The sequence below is a fragment of the Humulus lupulus genome, chromosome 1, assembly GCF_963169125.1.
Source record: "Humulus lupulus chromosome 1, drHumLupu1.1, whole genome shotgun sequence".
Classification (NCBI taxonomy): domain Eukaryota; kingdom Viridiplantae; phylum Streptophyta; class Magnoliopsida; order Rosales; family Cannabaceae; genus Humulus; species Humulus lupulus.
The window spans coordinates 307,125,006-307,144,097 of NC_084793.1; the positions used below are offsets into that span (position 1 = coordinate 307,125,006).

Consider the following 19,092-nt stretch of genomic DNA (forward strand, 5'->3'; position numbering starts at 1 on the left):
AAAAAAATTATATTTAAAAAAAAAAGAATTTACTCATTTGGTACCATTTGTTTTTGCAAAGTATCAATCAGGTACCCTCTGTTTTCAATAATGCTCATATGGTACCCCGTATTTTGAAAATATAAATATTTGGTATCCTAATTGATAAAATTTTGTCAATATGATCAAACTGTCAACAGTTATATATAATTTGTAGCTCGTATGATTGATAGTAATTTGATTAAATTGGTAAAATTTTATTAATTAAATTTGAGTTTAGGGTACTAAATATGTAGAATTTCAAAATATAGAGTATCAAATGAGCATTATTAGTAAACACAGGGTACCAAGATGATACTTTGCAAAAACACATTGTAACAAATTGTTACTTACCAAAAAAAAAATTATAGTGTAAAAAAGACAGGTCTCACTGGAGTCATTTCTGTAACTATTACTTTTATAACTGTAGTTTTGTAAATATTTGTTTTAAAATTGTAATTGTAATCTTAATTACGTATTTTTTTGAACAATTTCTTCTGTCGTATATATCCATTTTTATAAGTATCTGTATTTTTGTAATTTTCCTAAATATTGAATAGTTTTCATAATTGGGCCTTCCTTCAATTTAGGCCCAAGTAGGTGGGTCTCGGCCCAGATGGTTTCCGTGCTGGGGGAGGCACGTACGATACGATTCCCGTTGATAAGCTTTTTTTTAATAAATATATATTTTTTAATTTTATCAATAATATTTTTACGTATTCAAGCATTCTACACCAGCATTTTCCATTAGCGAAATTTTCGGAGATTATTTCTAACAAAAGCTCAAAACCGATATCGATTCTCTTTTTTCCCAAAAATTATGAGTAATTTGCAGAGAACCAGGCGACGCTGCGAAGGTACGGCCATGGGCGCCATAGTTCTTGATCTGCGACCGGGCCTCGGAATTGGACCTTTTACCCTTGGTATTTCTCATTCAATTTTTTCTAAATTACCTTCTATGTTCGTTTTGGGTGGTTGTTTATGACTATCACGTCGTTTAATGTTGAATTCATATGAAATTAGTTAGTCTTACCCTTTTGAGAGTTTAGTAGCTTTGATACCGATATGATCAGAAAATTCGAAGAGGGTCAATTTAAGTTTTGGGATCATTATATTTTTTTGGATTGGACTGAAATTAGCAACTTTTGATTATTGTATTTAAGGTAGTTTGGAGTGTAAGAAGTAGGATTCAACTGGGTTGTTATAAAGAGCTCTTGATGGGTAGTTGGTTGCCGTTTTAGTTCTACGTTTAAAATCTTAGAAGCGCAGTTACCTTATTTTACTGTTTGTAGATGAAGATTGAAAACTAATCGAATGTTGTTCAGGTATGCCAATTTGTGATGCTTTTGCTCAAATTGAACAGCAGCCTAACCTATATGATGTTGTCCACGTGAAGCATTTGGACGAGGTGGGGACCAAAATATCAATTGGCAAATGGTTTTTTGGTTTTTTCTATGATAAAAAATGCTTATGTAATCTCATTTCAACTGGACTTCTTAACTGGGAATCTTTTTTTTATGGAAAATTTGAGAAAACATGTATGTGCATAACAGTGTTACAATACTATATACCTTGTTGTTTGCAGGATCCTCTGAAACTGGATTTTGTTATTAGCTTTCCCGACCATGGTTTTCATCTTCGTTTTGATTCTTGGTCACAGGTATTGTTTCCCTTATATTTCTAACTTGTTATTTTATAGCATGAATGCATTGCTTGTCTTAGGAATAATGATATTGTGTTTTTTTTTTGTGTGTTTGCATTTTAATTTGGATGGACAATGCAGATATTATGATGTTTTATTTTTGGTTCATTCTAATGTGAATATGTTACACAGAGGCTACGCCTTATTGAAATTTTTGATGTAAAGCGTCTTCAAATGCGCTACGCGACTTCTCTTATTGGGTGGGTGCCTAAACCTATATATTCTGACTGATTATACAATCGACTTATTTCTGATCCATATTTCTATTTCTAGGGGACCATCAACCCTAGCTACTTTTGTAGCGGTATATGCACTTTTTGGGCCAACCTTTCCTGGTATTTATGATAAACATAGAGGAGTTTACTTTCTATTCTATCCGGTATGTACACTTGAGACATAATTGTTGTGCAATTTTTTTTTTTGTGTGTGTGTGTTTAACTCTTGTGTCTTACTTGGATTCTGGGAATTTGTTATGCTTTTACATTTCAGGGACTATCATTTGCTTTTCCAATTCCAAACCAGTATACAGATTGCTGCCATGATGGGGAAGGTATTTTGATAATTGTGTTTGTGTATATGTTTCAAGCTGTAACTGGTTAACACTGGTCCTTTTTGTTGGACAGCTGAACTACCCTTAGAGTTTCCAGATGGCACAACACCTGTTACATGTCGTGTCTCTGTATATGATAGTTCTACAGACAAAAAAGTTGGGGTTGGATCTTTAATGAATAGGGCATCTGCTCCTCCACTACCAGCAGGTAGCCTTTACATGGAAGAGGTGCAAATCAAGGTTAGCTCCTTTCTATTGGATTTCCCATTTCTTATGAATGCAGTGAATGTTGGAAGAGACCTTATATCTTTATTACAAACAGTTGTTTATTATAATTTATGTGAGTATTATGGGAGTTAACAATGGTTAGGAAGAGTAATGAGTTGACATTTATTTTACGAGTTATTTTATATATACTTTTTCTTGGAATTTTACTGAAGTCCGAGATAGCCCTTTGCGAAGTTATTATTGTTGGCCAATTAGGTTACTTTTATATTCTGTTGGTTTTCTGATTCAGTTGGATATAATTCATTCATATAATTTATTTTATTATGTGCCAGCTTGGGGAACAATTGTACTTCACAGTTGGCGGCCAGCATATTCCTTTTGGTGCATCACCTCAGGCAAGTTTTAGTTAAATTTACTTTATCTTTACTTTTTGTTTTCTCCCAGATTACTGGTCGATGCTTCATGATGGAACAATAACTGTCTTTACCTGAATCACATTTTGTTGTTTGTCTTTTGAGATTTGTCCTGTGTTATGGCTAACTTTCTCAGTTTTTTTTCCCCTTTCCGTGTAGGATGTATGGACTGAATTAGGTCGTCCTTGTGGAATTCATCAAAAGCAGGTTTTGCTATATCTTGAAATATAATGTGGTGTTTTTCTTACACTTTTATTTTTATTTATTTGTGTCTTTCTGATAGCATTTTGTAGTTTCTCTAGTATTAACGGGGCATGGTTTTTGGTTATAGGTTGATCAAATGGTCATTCACTCTGCCTTAGATCCTCGTCCGCGGACAACTCTTTGTGGTGATTATTTCTACAATTATTTCACAAGAGGACTAGATATCTTGTTCGATGGGCAGGTATTGACCTTGTGCCTGCTATTTCTTTTTATATCATGTTTTTGGGTAGCCGCACTCTGATTAATGTCTTGTATTCACAGACTCATAAAATCAAGAAGTTTGTTTTGCATACAAACTATCCTGGTCATGCAGATTTCAATTCTTACATAAAATGCAATTTTGTTATTTTTGGTGCTAATTGTAAGTTCTTTTCTCCATATTTATATTTTGTTTATAATTTTTGAACTCGAAAGTTCTAGATAACATAACTTGGATTTTATTTAGTTGGGAGTTCATATCAGGATACTAAACACAAGATAACGCCAAGCACAAAGTGGGAGCAAGTAAAGGTGTGATAAGTTGCTTCCCATTGTTCTTTTTTTGTTTTCATATACCTTTTCTTAAATTTCTTTATGCATTATTTTTATGAGTGTGTTTGGGGGGATGTCTGAATTTTTGAGTTTTGACTAGCTAAAGATATTTCACCGTGTATCTCATTGATTTGTTGAACCATTATTGCTATCATAGTTGTTCTTTTAACTATCTATTACCAGATTGTTGTTTATTTGCTTTATTGTATGTGAAATTTTGAATTTGCTAATGACAATAATGCATAAACTATAGGAAATTCTTGGGGACTGTGGTCGGGCCGCTATCCAAACGCAAGGTTCTACTAGCAATCCTTTTGGATCCACTTTTGTATATGGCTATCAAAATGTCGCATTTGAGGTGAGTTTCCCATGAATGCTTGATCCATCGTGTTGTCGAGTAATTCACTCTCCATAAGAAAGGAAAAAAAAAAGTGATACTACTATGCGAAAAAATAAAATAAAAAGATATTTCTCAGAATTTTGCTTTACAGTATGATTAGTTTAACGACTATTCTGTTAAACATTATTAGGTGATGAAGAACGGTTATATCGCAACGGTGACACTTTTCCAATCATGATGATTATATTGCATGGTATGTTGCATCTTGTGTCATTGTTTTTTATTCTAATTCATTGCTGTATCTATATTATGGGAATGCCATTTACCGATTTTAGCTATTAATTTCTCCTTTTCACTTTTATCAACCTGCCCCAACATGCCAATATCACTCATTTCTTACTTCTAAATTATCATGTTATTGCTGCTGTTTCTGATTATTTTTTCTCTGTTATGACTTATTTTGCAGGTTGTATGAAAGCAGCAAAATCTGTTTGTAGAAACTAGAAATCAGGGTGGTGGTGGTGGGAACTGATGATAAATGTACAGTTTGTGTTTGACATGTATAGATTGTTGTTTGATTTATGGAGATTGTAGTTATGTATTGTTACATTGTGAATATGTTTTAAATTAAATACATTTTCAAAAACTATATTTTGGTCCTCTTCATTTATTGGTGGATTGCATTGCATTGCATTGCATGTAACTGTACTGATGAATTTTTCACACAAATCCAAAATGATGGAATGATTTTTTCAGAGAGTGATTTCCATCTACTACAAATTTGGAAGCCATTCATAGCCATTGATAAAATCAAGTGAAATAAATGGTTGTGCTTCTTGTGGAGTTAGCTCCCTTGACCATGACACACGACCTCCATACTCAGCACCTGGCCCCATACATTTGTACTGTCCATAAAATACAGTCCTACAAAACAACATCAATTCCAAAATTTGAGTTACTTTTGTTGTGGTTGGCTAGTAAGGATGTTCAAACTTTTTTCCAAACCGAACAACACAAAAAATACAATCCGACCATTAAATTGTGGAAGAGTTGGATAACAATTCTAACCTGCCCAACTTGAACCAATCCGATCAAATCAACAAAATTTAACATGAGATCTATTTTTTTTTTTGTCGGGTTTATATCAAGATAGGTCCCGGTCATTTTGAAAAGTGTCACTTAAATTTCTAAACTTTATTTTGTATCACTTAAGTCATTAAACTTAATAAATGCATATCTCATAGGGGAAAATGATTTACAGAATGTGTTGGTCATAAATTGTTTTTCGATGGATCATAAATGACTTTTAGCTACACATTCTGAAAATGGTTTTTCAATACAAAAATAACCTATATGATATACATTTAGTGAGTTTGGGTACTTATAAAGAGCGTGTGTGTTGATTCTTATCAAAGAAAGACAGGATTAACTGAGGGCTGTGTTCAAATAGGTACAGGTCAACTAAATGGTATTCCCGTAGCAATTGGGGTTATGGATTTTCAATTTATTGGGGGTAGTATGGGATCTGTAGTGGGCGAGAAAATAACACGTTTGATCGAGGATGCTACCAATCAAAATTTACCGCTCATTCTAGTGTGTGCTTCCGGAGGAGCGCACATGCAAGAAGGAAGTTTGAGCTTGATGCAAATGGCTAAAATATCTTAGTGATACTTTTCAGAAAGATTAAGTACCTGATATAAAGGAAACCCTTTATTATCATTAGTAACCTGACTAATCCAACCCGACCGGTCGAGTTAAAGTAATTTTTTTTAATACTTTGGACGGGTCACCAGTTGCAAAATAGCAACCGGAAACTCGATTGGAGAACCCACCCAACCGAACCAATGAACTCCTCTAGTGTCTAGCACTCTCATTATGTTATGTGACTTGCACCATTCATCTCAATTTTAAGATAATCCCAACTAAACTCTATGAAAAGAAGTATCAAATGAATCAATGTGGGCATAAAATCTTAAGGGAGTGAGAAAAACGTACATGTCCCTGTTTCTGTCTCCCCAATCGTACCATCCTCCGGGGTTGATAATGTTGTCCATGTAAGTATAAGCAAAGACAACCCTAGAGAAAGTCCCCCATGCCCTACCCAAGTAGAGGGCACCCGACCCAGTAACCTTACAGTTGACAAAAGAGAAGCCAGTCTCTTCAAGCATGGCTTCTCTCTTCTGAGCAGTCAAGGCTCCACAGTTGTTGGTAGTGGCATGCAAACGACAATCTTTATAGAGAGAAAGGCCATTGCCAAATATGAAGTCCACCGAGCCTTCAATGTAACAATTCTCAAAGTAGTGTCTCCCTATGTGATCATAAAGTGTGTCTTGTGTTCCTATAAACTTGCAACTTATGAAGGCTGCTGTGTCAGCTGAGATCCTCAGTGCCACTGCTTGCTTCCCCAGAGCTCCCGAGGGCGGCGACGGCGCTCTATTCTGTTAACAAGTTGTGTGTATTGGATTGGAACAACACATACAATAACTCACTATTGTGACACTTTAGTTTGGCTTACCTTGAAGGTGACATTCTTGGCTATGAAATAAGGAGAATTGACAGCAAAAGTTGCTGAACCAAAAGTACCCAAAGGCTGTCCACTCTCTCCCAATCGATCAGCTGTGTCATCCCATTCAACAATGGTGTTTTCTACACCAGCACCTTCCAAGGTGATGTAAGCCATGGTCTTGGGAATCTCAACTTTTTCCCTGTAATTTACCAAAGTGTAAAAAGGAGAAAAAACTCATGTGCTATTGTGAGCAAAAGAACATGACAGTAAAAGCTACCTGTAAATGCCTGCACTGAGGGAGATGACCACTCTACAGTCATTGACTTGTGGGAGTGAATCAACAGCCTTTTGGATGGAAGTAAAAGCTCCTAATACTCTTGGGTTTTGATTGACTTGTATAGTTAAGCAAGGCTCAAACTTGTTGGTTGCTTTTTGGAACAGAGAGTGTTTGAATGAACCCATCTGCTTCACCCAACTAAGATAGGCTTCTTCAACCATTGTTGACCCTTTACCACTTGTCAAAGAAGTAACACTTTGGAGCAGTAATACAATCAACAAGAGAAGTTTCAAACTCATTGTTTTGATTGTAATTAATTTTTCATGGACTCTGAAATGAGAAAGAAAGCTAAGAAGTTAGGAGCCATGAAAGTTTTACAAGAAGGGTTTTAAAAAAGGATAGGAAAGAGCAGATGGAATCTGACACATTTTAGCTGTATATACATTGTCTCTTATCACAATTAATCCAATGAGAATTTTAGACTTGGTAAGTGACCAGTAAAATGGCTTTTCCTCTTGTCTCTTTATAGTGAGTTTAGGCTCTAGACATATATATATATAGATATATATTTATATACACTAATAGTGGGAGCTGTGGTCTAAAACTTTTGTAGTGGTTAACTCAGAGATTAGTTTGAGTGGAAAATCTTGACAAAACAAAGGTTGTAACTTCTGATGTTTCATCATGAAAATGGAGAGTGCTATTTTTCTTTAAATAGCTACTATGAAATTTTTTTGTCTTTATTTACAGGAATTGTTTCTCCATATTGAGAACTTGGATAAAGATGTGATGTGGGAAAAACTGAAAAAGCACCATTCTACAAATGAAAATAATCTCTTCTTCGAAACGACGTCGTTCATGTGAACTTTGATAAAAAATAAAAAGAGGAAAAATTTATTTCCGTTGCCGGGACTTGAACCCGGGTCTTTCGGGTGAGAGCCGAATATCCTGACCAACTAGACTACAACGGATTAGTGTTTGAAGGCTTTGAAATAATTAATTTATTATTTATTAATTTCCATTTTTTATTTATTTTGTTTTATGTACATATTGTTATTAAAAACCATGATAGTGAATGAATTTAGTTTCTTGTTTGGAAACTATTATTTCAATTTATAGCCATGATTTTGGATTAATAAGTAGTGTTCATTAATAGACTATCTTCTTCATTGGTGATGTTGATTTCACACTATGTTTGCATTTAAAGAATGTTTCTTTCTTTGAATAGATAGGTCACTTTATATAATGAAAATAACAGTTAAAAGGAAGAAGAAATGTCATGTCCTTTTATGATGTTTAATGCTCTAACTAATAACATCTAACCTGAAACCAAAAAAATAAAGATTTGAATTTATATAATTTGAATATAGGTGTTACATTATTAAATTACACTAATAATCATATGGAAATTGCTAAGGGGTACCAGTAACACCACAAGGAGGTGACATATTACTATTGGTACAATCCAATACCAGATCCCACATATTTGAATTTTATAAACATTATGAGGTATCGCTAACCAATCATTAAGTGTCACACTCTACTCATATATTGCAATATGTGGTGTATGGATACACCCCAATAATAGTATTAGGAGGCAAAAAATTGGAAAAAAAATTATTAAAAATAATTTAAGAGACTCTTACTTTAACAAATAAATATGTATGTCTCTAATGTAGTGTTGGAAACTATATACTAACTAATTACAATATTTATTTATATAAGTAAAAGAAGTTTCAGATCCAATCCTAAAAGGTACGAGGCATAACTTTTATACAAAATATCTTATAACAATGTTTTTAAAATCTCATCATACTATCATGTGAAATGATGTCACATTTTTTACAATCCCACACTTAAAATTTTCTAATACTTCTTATTTATCTTATTACATTAACATTATTAATATTTACAATATTGTATAAAATACTTCAAGAGGCTTAGTACTGCATAAGATAATATATTATTTGTTGTTGAATTTAATTATTGTAATACTTTACATTATAATAAATAAAATCCAATTTTAAATTTTACAACACAAAAAATATCACTTTATATAATATTAGATATCTTAATATAAAGTCGAGGGCTAACCCTTAATTTTCAAAATCTCATCTGCTATCATGTGAAATGTTGTCACATTTTTTACAATCTAACACTTAAAATTTTCTAATACTTCTTATTTATCTTATTACATCAACATTAATAATATTTACAATATTGTATAAAATACTTTAAGAGGCTTAGTATTGCATAAGATAATATATTATTTGTTGTTGAATTTAATTATTTCACTACTTTAAATTATAATAACTAAAATCCGATTTTAAATTTAACAGCACAAAAAATATCACTTCATATAATATTAAATATCTTAATACAAAGTCGAGGGCTAGCACAATTTTTTTAATATAAATTTAATAATAAAAAACTACATATAATTCGATTTCTCATAAAACTTAAGACAAGGAATTGAAAGTTGCCATTTAATGAGGTGCTAAGATTAAAGACTAGATTGTTATCATAACTCTTAATTTAATAAATATTTCAAAATAAAAAATTACTTGAAAACGACGTCGTTCATGTAAACTTTGATAAAAAAAAAAAAAAAGGAGAAAAAATTTTCCGTTGCCGGGACTTGAACCCGGGTCTTTCGGGTGAGAGCCGAATATCCTGACCAACTAGACTACAACGGATTGGTGTTAATTTTTCCTAATTAATTATATTTAATCTTAATTTAGAAGAGTAAAGGCAAGGGTTTAGTATTACACTGAAAAACTAACCCCTTTGCTGGTTCTCTCGTTTTTCCTATCCGTTGCACTGACCCTCCTCCTCACCAAATCGCCATTTCAAGCTTCGTCCCACCGTTGTTTTCATCTATTAAGGTGATAACTTCTTCAATTTATTTTTTCTTTCCTATGTTGGGTTTTGGATTTTGATTACCGCTTATAGTTTTCCATGGCAATTACAATTACAAACTTAAGTTTTCATTTCTTCCGACACTGTACTTTTCTTTCATGTAATCGATAACCATGGTTGTTTCTTTCAATTTTCTGTTTCTAGTTTCAATTTTCTTGCTTTTCTAAGATTTAAGCTGTTCACAATGTTGACCCCAAGCTAAAATGATTTATGTATTGGAATGATGAAGTAGTACATAACCTGAGTATATTTTGTGGAAGTCCATTTATGGAGCTGTTAAGCTCAATTAGCAATATTTTTTTGTTTGAACCCTCTTTCTTCTTCTCTTCCTCGTAGTATTTCAATTGCTTCTTTGTGTCATTTTGAATTTCTCTAATATTCTTCTTAAATGACAACTTCTCTCATAGATACTTGAAAAAGTAATCAAGATCCTCAACCATTTTTAGGGAATCAGCTCATATCGTCGTTGTCTTCTCTAGGGCATTCAGTACCCTTCTATCAAATAGCACAAACCCAGCTTAAAGTATCTTCTAGGTTTGTCGAGGCCTTCAAAGCATCTTCCAAATGGTCGAAACTAACATTTGAATCACCATTAAAGTATTCATGGATGATCCGATCACTTGAAATATGCTCTCTCAACTTGCCTGGGGACGGGATATTCCCAAAATTTAGCCCAGTGACTAAGGCAAACTCTGCAATCCCAAATAGAATGTTGCCCAAGTAGAAGTGGCCCTCTTCAGCCTTCTTGCTTTCCACCTCCCGCAACATAAGCTGATGCAGCAGAACCCCAGAAAAATTAAACGACTTAGCCTTGAAGAATTGTCCCAACGGGCATGCTTGTGCCCATTCATTTAGCCCATGTCTCTTAAATTGCTTTATAAGAGTTTCCAAGTAAGCACTACTCATATAAGTGACATGGCCAGGAAAGTGTTTCTCCAATGACACAATCAATTCAGGCATCTGAAGAAAAAAAACAAAAAAATGTTAAAAATGTAAAACATTCTGGTAACTATCGAGTCCCATCGAGGCAGATGCTAAGATCAGCCATATGCCTAATATCATATGGTTACTATCGAGTCCTATTGAGGCCTATCGAGGTAGGTGCTAAAATCAACCATATGCATAATATCATTTGGTTACTATCGAGGTCTATCGAGTCCTATCGAGGCAGGTGCTAAAATCAGCCATGTACCCAATATCATCGAGTCTTATCGAGACAGAGGCTAAATCAGCCATATGGCCAATAACATCGAGTCATGTCGAGTCCTATTGAGTTTCATCGAGGTATAGGCTAAAATTTGTCTATATGCCTAAAATATCATCGAGTCCCATCGAGACCTATTGAGGCACAATCAAATCCAGACTCCAACATATACTATCGAGTCTTATCGATTTCTATCGAGCTGCATAAAAAATCTCGAAAAAAACCCAGATTTCGTCATACCCCATCCCTGATCTATCCTATGAATAAAAAATTAACAAATAAACCAGGCCCAGACAATTAATTGCAGAATAAACAAATAAATCACCGACCTTTGCCTATTTCGAGGTTGTTTAGTCTCGTGGGTTTTCTAGCAAAAATACCTTACTGCGGCAATGGTTTCTTGCCACTTTCTGTGCTGTCATGGTCGTGGAAGACTATGTGGGAAACACTGAACGAAAGAAAAGTAAGAGTTTATGGAGATTTTGGTATTTTGGTTTCGGACCAAGAATAGAGAGAGTAGAGAGAGAAAGTGGGAAACAAATGAGAGGCGTATTTTTGGAACTAATGTAAATACTAGCATCAAATACATATGTATACAGTGGGTAGAATATTTTTGCTACGGTACCCCATTTAATGCATGAATAGTCAAATTTTCCTTTTAAAATCTCATCATACTATCATGTGAAATGATGTCACTTTTTTTACAATCCAACACTTAAAATTTTCTAGTACTTCTTATTTATCTTATTACATTAACATTAATATAGGGAAATCATCGCATATACGTTATTTTAGCTTTTTTTTTTCTTTCATTTATATGGTTTTTCTCTTTTATTCCCATTTTTATATTTGTTCTTTTTAACATATATGTTAATACTTTATTTGGGCTTTCATTTTTACGATTTCAACACAGCTTCAGACCCCTCTTCTTTGTTCTCTTCTTCTCTTCTCTGCATGCATAACCAAACCCAAATTTCTAAACCCTTGCTACCACTAATCTGAAGATCCATTCCACTAATTTGCAAATCCACTCTTTTTTCTCGCCAAAAGCACACGGTGATTGCAGCTCATCTTGTCGGCAAAACTCCATTGGATTCGGTCCATATCAAAGCTCCGAACCATAACTATCACCGACTGGTTTTAGTCCAAATCCAAGCTCCAAAGCTGCTCCAGATCAAGAAATTGCTCTCAACTCCAAAGGTTGTTTCTGAAGAAAATCGCTTGGCCAGGTAACCCACTGCACTTATATTTTTCTGTTTGTTTGTTAAGATAAAGATTGCTAGCCGTGTTTTTGAGTTTGATTGCTGCTTTTTTTTTTCTTTCTCAAAATCACATTTTCTCTTTAGTTTTGGAAATGAGTTTTATTGAATTTGGGTGCTAACTCGTATAAATTGGTTGAGACATTTTGTCGAGCATTATGTATATGATTTGAAGTAGACTCGTACAAATTGGAATAGGGACTTTGAGTAATATTTTTTATCACTACAAGTGCAAGTTGTGTGAGGAGTTTGAATTTTGAATGAATTTTTGTTAGTGTACCGGTCTTGCATCTTCAATAGACTTAGATTTGTTGCTTAATTTTTATCTCTATGATAATTTTTGCTGGAACTTTACATTTTTATTGTTTATTTATTTTTAGGCTATAGTCAGATTATTGAATGTAAAACTTGATGAAACCAAAAACTACAGTACAATTGCAGCAACCCAGTAGAACACCTGAACAACAATCTAGAAAACACTCTTCAATGCAAAAGTTAAATTTAGATGTTCTTTGAGTTTCACTGCTATCTAAAAAATGATGCATTTGTTTTCTATCCCTTTTCTTTCATTGTTATGAAAAAGCAAAATGGATAAAATAACATGAAAATAGTACAGGAACAAAAATATTAAAATAAATGTTACATATATGCATCATTACCTTCCTCTTATTTAGAACAATGTTCAGTGTGTCATCTAGCTATCTCTTCTTGTGTTTCCTTGAATTGTCCAAAGCACCATCTGTCAATGCAACAATTAATATGAAACTTATAAGAGTAATAAAAGCTACAAAATTAAGCAGCATATTAAATTAAAATAGCATAGCCAATTTAAGCAGCATATTAAATTGAGCAGTATAGGGTAAATTATTAATTCTATGTGATTATTGGTTCAGAAATTTCTTTGTCTGACATAGTCAATTTAAGTCTTTTGGTATAATATTTTCTCATCAATACTTATTGTTAATGTTAAATAGTGTTCATATTTATTTGGGGACTTTACTATATGAGCTCTCTGTTACCAGATACCAAATGATAACCACCCATTTTTTTAATGCTTACTTAACTTGTGCTCAATGTTGGATAGACTTAATATTTTCATATTTTGATGTATTTTAATCCATTTTTGGTAAATGTATCTGTTTTTCTCAGGTTGCTACAGTTTTTAACGAGTCATGGTTCATACACAGTTTTCGTCTGCATCTCAAACAAATATTCCAAATTCTAAATCAAATATGAAATCTGCAGTTGCTTCTGTTAGTGAAGCAAGAGTGAAGAGAAGCCTTTATAATTCCAAAAATGATGCTAGGAAAGAAAAAAGATAAAAAAAAAAAGCCAATTAATTATTGAAGAACCTTGTGAATTTGCTCCTAAGGTATTTTTTCAATTCCTTTCACTTTAGCAATGATTCTTGAGTTTCCTATGTTTTACTGTTCTGCATTTACTTTTAAGTAGGTATTATTAGGTTGCTTAGGTTGGTTGTTTATTGGTTGGTTTCTAAGTTGCTATATATTTTCAATGCTTTCCAAATTAATTGATTTGTGCTTATATTGTTTAAATGTTGTCTATGAATTTCTTAGGATTTTATAGGATTGTTAAATATGTTGTTTTTTATGTTGTTGATTAGTATTATGAGGTGGTTAGGTATTTTGAAGGTTTCTTAATCATGCCTTAATTTCATTTTATATCTTGCGATTGGCTTTGATAATACACATATAAATATATATATATATATATAGTGTTATTGATATATAGTCTCATAGTCTAGTATAATAAGACACTGAAAGCGAATGGTGAATGGAGATAGAGGAGTTGCTGAACTGACTGTAATGCGACTGAGAGATACTTATTTACGTATTGTTTATAGGGTTGATTCAAAGTTTATAGGGTTGCTTTATTTGTTGCTAGAAAGGGTTGCTAGGTAGGGTTGTTGTATTCTTTCAAGGGTTGCTTAAGTGGTTGCTGTTTTTGTTGCTTAATTAGTTGTTCTGTGTTGCTTTTCTATGACGTTTGAATTTTACAGGGTTGCTTTATTAGTTTTATATGTTGTTAATGCATATTATGGGTTGATTAACAGTTTCAATGGTTGCTTAATTGGTTGTTCTTTGTGTGCTTAATAGGTTGATGTGTTTTGCTTAAGAAGTTGTTTGGGTTGCTTTTGTAGTTTTAATGGTTAATTAACATGTTTTTTTATGGATTGCTGATTGTGGCTTAATTTATTAATATTTGTATTTTTCTATATAATATTGTGTGTTCTTTTGCCATGTTTTATAGGGTATGAATTTCCTAATTCATCCGGATAATTGCTGTTCTTCAAAAATTGCTTCTACAATCAAATATTCTTTTATTCAAGCTATCCATGAGAAGCTTTCAACAAAGCAAGTTAGTGATTTTGGTGATTTTTGTTTTGGCCATTTCCTAAATCTGCCAGAGTTCACAATGCAACATCAGCTTATACACAATCTATTGCTAAGAGAGTTGCAACAACCTAACAAGCTAGAGATTTGGGTTGGTGTAAATGGCATGAAGCTTCGATTTGGGATAAGGGAGTTTGCATTAGTCACCGGATTACGGTGTGTGGGCTCCACAGATAAAATCAAATATGTTTCAAAAGATAATGGTCTTTATTCTACATATTTCAAGGATCATTCGAAGATCAATAAGAAACTTCTTAAAGAATTCTATGATGGGAAAAAATGGAAGAATGATGAGGATGCCTTGAAGATTACATTGATGCATTTTCTGCACAATTTCTTGCTTAGTTCTTCTGAAACTAATATTGTCTCCAAAGAAGACTTTAATATTATTGATAGTGGTGAGTTTTCTGAATTTCCTTGGGGTAAAGAAGTTTTTAAGGCTACTGTTGAACCTTTAAAGAAAAGGATTGTTGTAAAAAATAGTAAAAAAGAGAGCAACAAAGATGACAAGAAAAAAGAACAGGCTTTCTATAGGTTGCTTGGATTTCCATATGCCTTCCAAGTATGGTTTTTTGAGTGTTGTCCATATTTGAATGGGAGATATTGTCATCTCTCTCAATGATCCATCCCACGTATTCTCAAATGGTCAAGCACCATTCAACCTACATTTGCAGAAGTGACCAAGTTGTTATCTTTGAATGTTGCTGAGGTATTTTCATTTTTAATAATATGCTTCTAATTATATTCTTTTTTATATCTATATATAAAAAAACATTTGACTTTTATTGCAGTTGAAATTGAGGAATATATATCCTATTTCCAAGGAGAGAAAAAATTCAGAAATAAACAGTTTGTTTCCAAAAGAAAAGGAAGCTATTGAGGATGAAATCGGTGTTGCTGATAATGTTAGAGTTGCTCAAGGACATAGAGCAACTAATTCTAGGGTTAATGTCTTTGTAGAGACTCCACCTCGGTCTGTTGCTAGTGATTCTTCACCTTCTTTGCCTGCTATTCATCCTCACTTTGATGCTGGTGGTTGTCCATCTCCTACGCCTGAGATGCCTCATGTTTCGCTAAGTAGCATGCATGCACAGTTGCTAGCTTTAGAGGCATGCAACAAGAGATTAGAAGAAAGCAACACAAGATTAGAAGCAAGCAACAAGAAATTAGAAGAGAGCCACAAGATTGTTATTAATGAGTTGTCTTCATTGAAGAGTCATGTTCATGAAGGATTTTTTAATCTTCAGCAGTTATTTAGTTCCCATTTTGTAGGGAAACAAGTATGTACTGCTTTATGTTTACTTTTTGAACTTTTTGAACTTTTTGTGCTTTATCCTATCATTATTTGTTTCTTATTTTTTATTTTTGTTTATATTTTTTATTTTTGTTCTGTATTTGTATTTTTGTATGTTGGTATTGTCCTCCTCAATATCATGAGAATCCTATTCAAAATACAAATACAGAACAAAAATAAAAAATATAAACAAAAATAAAAAATAAGGAACAAATAATGATAGGATAAAGCACAAAAAGTTCAAAAAGTTCAAAAAGTAAACATAAAGCAGTACATACTTGTTTCCCTACAAAATGGGAACTAAATAACTGCTGAAGATTCAAAAATCCTTCATGAACATGACTCTTCAATGAAGACAACTCATTAATAACAATCTTGTGGCTCTCTTCTAATTTCTTGTTGCTTGCTTCTAATCTTGTGTTGCTTTCTTCTAATCTCTTGTTGCATGCCTCTAAAGCTAGCAACTGTGCATGCATGCTACTTAGTGAAACATGAGGCATCTCAGGCGTAGGAGATGAACAACCACCAGCATCAAAGTGAGGATGAATAGCAGGCAAAGAAGGTGAAGAATCACTAGCAACAGACCGAGGTGGAGTCTCTACAAAGTCATCAACCCTATAATTAGTTGCTCTATGTCCTTGAGCAACTCTAACATTATCAGCAACACCGATTTCATCCTCAATAGCTTCCTTTTCTTTTGGAAACAAACTGTTTATTTATGAATTTTTTCTCTCCTTGGAAATAGGATATATATTCCTCAATTTCAGCTGCAATAAAAGTCAAATGTTTTTTTATATATAGATATAAAAAAGAATATAATTAGAAGCATATTATTAAAAATGAAAATACCTCAGCAACATTCAAAGATAACAACTTGGTCACTTCTGCAAATGTAGGTTGAATGGTGCTTGACCATTTGAGAATACGTGGGATGGATCATTGAGAGAGATGACAATATCTCCCATTCAAATATGGACAACACTCAAAAAACCATACTTGGAAGGCATATGGAAATCCAAGCAACCTATAGAAAGCCTGTTCTTTTTTCTTGTCATCTTTGTTGCTCTCTTTTTTACTATTTTTTACAACAATCCTTTTCTTTAAAGGTTCAACAGTAGCCTTGAAAACTTCTTTACCCCAAGGAAATTCAGAAAACTTACCACTATCAATAATATTAAAGTCTTCTTTGGGGACAATATTAGTTTCAGAAGAACTAAGCAAGAAATTGTGCAGAAAATGCATCAATGTAATCTTCAAGGCATCCTCATCATTCTTCCATTTTTTCCCATCATAGAATTCTTTAAGAAGTTTTTTATTGATCTTCGAATGATCCTTGAAATATGTAGAATAAAGACCATTATCCTTTGAAACATATTTGATTTTATCTGTGGAGCCCACACACCGTAAACCGGTGACTAATGCAAACTCCCTTATCCCAAATCGAAGCTTCAAGCCATTTACACCAACCCAAATCTCTAGCTTGTTAGGTTGTTGCAACTCTCTTAGCAATAGATTGTGTATAAACTGATGTTGCATTGTGAACTCTGGCAGATTTAGGAAATGGCCAAAACAAAAATCACCAAAATCACTAACTTGCTTTGTTGAAAGCTTCTCATGGATAGCTTGAATAAAAGAATATTTGATTGTAGAAGCAATTTTTGAAGAACAGCAATTATCCGGATGAATTAGGAAATTCATACCCTATAAAACATGGCAAAAGAACACACAATATTATATAGAAAAATACAAATATTAATAAATTAAGCCACAATCAGCAATCCATAAAAAAAACATGTTAATTAACCATTAAAACTACAAAAGCAACCCAAACAACTTCTTAAGCAAAACACATCAACCTATTAAGCACACAAAGAACAACCAATTAAGCAACCATTGAAACTGTTAATCAACCCATAATATGCATTAACAACATATAAAACTAATAAAGCAACCCTGTAAAATTCAAACGTCATAGAAAAGCAACACAGAACAACTAATTAAGCAACAAAAACAACAACCACTTAAGCAACCCTTGAAAGAATACAACAACCCTACCTAGCAACCCTTTCTAGCAACAAATAAAGCAACCCTATAAACTTTGAATCAACCCTATAAACAATACGTAAATAAGTATCTCTCAGTCGCATTACAGTCAGTTCAGCAACTCCTCTATCTCCATTCACCATTCGCTTTCAGTGTCTTATTATACTAGACTAGGAGACTATATATCAATAACACTATATATATATATATTTATATGTGTATTATCAAAGCCAATCGCAAGATATAAAATGAAATTAAGGCATGATTAAGAAACCTTCAAAAGACCTAACAACCTCATAATACTAATCAACAACATATTTAACATTCCTATAAAATCCTAAGAAATTCATAGACAACATTTAAACAATATAAGCACAAATCAATTAATTTGGAAAGCATTGAAAATATATAGCAACTTAGAAACCAACCAATAAACAACCAACCTAAGCAGCCTAATAATACCTACTTAAAAGTAAATGTAGAACAGTAAAACATAGGAAACTCAATAATCATTGCTAAAGTGAAAGGAATTGAAAAAATACCTTAGGAGCAGATTCACAAGGTTCTTCAATAATTAATTGGCTTTTTTTTTTTAATCTTTTTTATTTCCTAGCATCATGTTTGGAATTATAGAGGCTTCTCTTCACTCTTGCTTCACTAACAGAAGCAACTGCAGATTTCATATTTGATTTAGAATTTGGAATATTTGTTTGAGATGAAGGAGATGCAGACGAAAACCGTGTATGAACCATGACTCGTTAAAAACTGTAGCAACCTGAGAAAAACAGATACATTTACCAAAAATGGATTAAAATACATCAAAATATGAAAATATTAAGTCTATCCAACATTGAGCACAAATTAAGTAAGCATTAAAAAAATGGATGGTTATCATTTGGTATCTGGTAACAGAGAGCTCATATAGTAAAGTCCCCAAATAAATATGAACACTGTTTAACATTAACAATAAGTATTGATGAGAATATATTATACCAAAAGACTTAAATTGACTATGTCAGACAAAGAAATTTCTGAACCAATAATCACATAGAATTGATAATTTACCCTATACTGCTCAATTTAATATGCTGCTTAAATTGGCTATGCTATTTTAATTTAATATGCTGCTT

General features: G+C 32.9%; 2 protein-coding genes and 2 non-coding genes across 4 annotated transcripts; 1 reads left to right on the forward strand and 3 right to left on the reverse strand.

Annotated features, from left to right (window-relative positions):
* The first annotated feature begins 728 nt into the window (after positions 1-728).
* LOC133812731 (PHAF1 protein At3g51130) lies at positions 729-4,695 on the forward strand. The gene is made up of 15 exons (XM_062246540.1): positions 729-941; positions 1,344-1,426; positions 1,604-1,678; positions 1,853-1,920; positions 1,994-2,099; positions 2,210-2,270; positions 2,344-2,510; positions 2,831-2,893; positions 3,071-3,118; positions 3,243-3,356; positions 3,437-3,536; positions 3,621-3,685; positions 3,960-4,064; positions 4,237-4,299; positions 4,513-4,695. The coding sequence occupies exons 1-14, from the start codon at positions 839-841 to the stop codon at positions 4,282-4,284; spliced, it is 1,206 nt and encodes a 401-aa protein (XP_062102524.1). The 5' UTR covers positions 729-838; the 3' UTR covers positions 4,285-4,299; positions 4,513-4,695.
* A 114-nt stretch (positions 4,696-4,809) lies between these two features.
* On the reverse strand, positions 4,810-7,256 carry LOC133812732 (probable pectinesterase 53). The gene is made up of 4 exons (XM_062246541.1): positions 6,830-7,256; positions 6,562-6,751; positions 6,042-6,484; positions 4,810-4,970 (listed from the first exon to the last, which is right to left on the reverse strand). The coding sequence occupies exons 1-4, from the start codon at positions 7,126-7,128 to the stop codon at positions 4,820-4,822; spliced, it is 1,083 nt and encodes a 360-aa protein (XP_062102525.1). The 5' UTR covers positions 7,129-7,256; the 3' UTR covers positions 4,810-4,819.
* Positions 7,257-7,727: 471 nt separating this feature from the next.
* On the reverse strand, positions 7,728-7,800 carry TRNAE-CUC (transfer RNA glutamic acid (anticodon CUC)). Its single transcript has one exon. It is a non-coding gene; the product is annotated as a tRNA-Glu (tRNA).
* A 1,652-nt stretch (positions 7,801-9,452) lies between these two features.
* TRNAE-CUC (transfer RNA glutamic acid (anticodon CUC)) lies at positions 9,453-9,525 on the reverse strand. The gene has a single exon. It is a non-coding gene; the product is annotated as a tRNA-Glu (tRNA).
* Between the last annotated feature and the right edge of the window lie 9,567 nt (positions 9,526-19,092).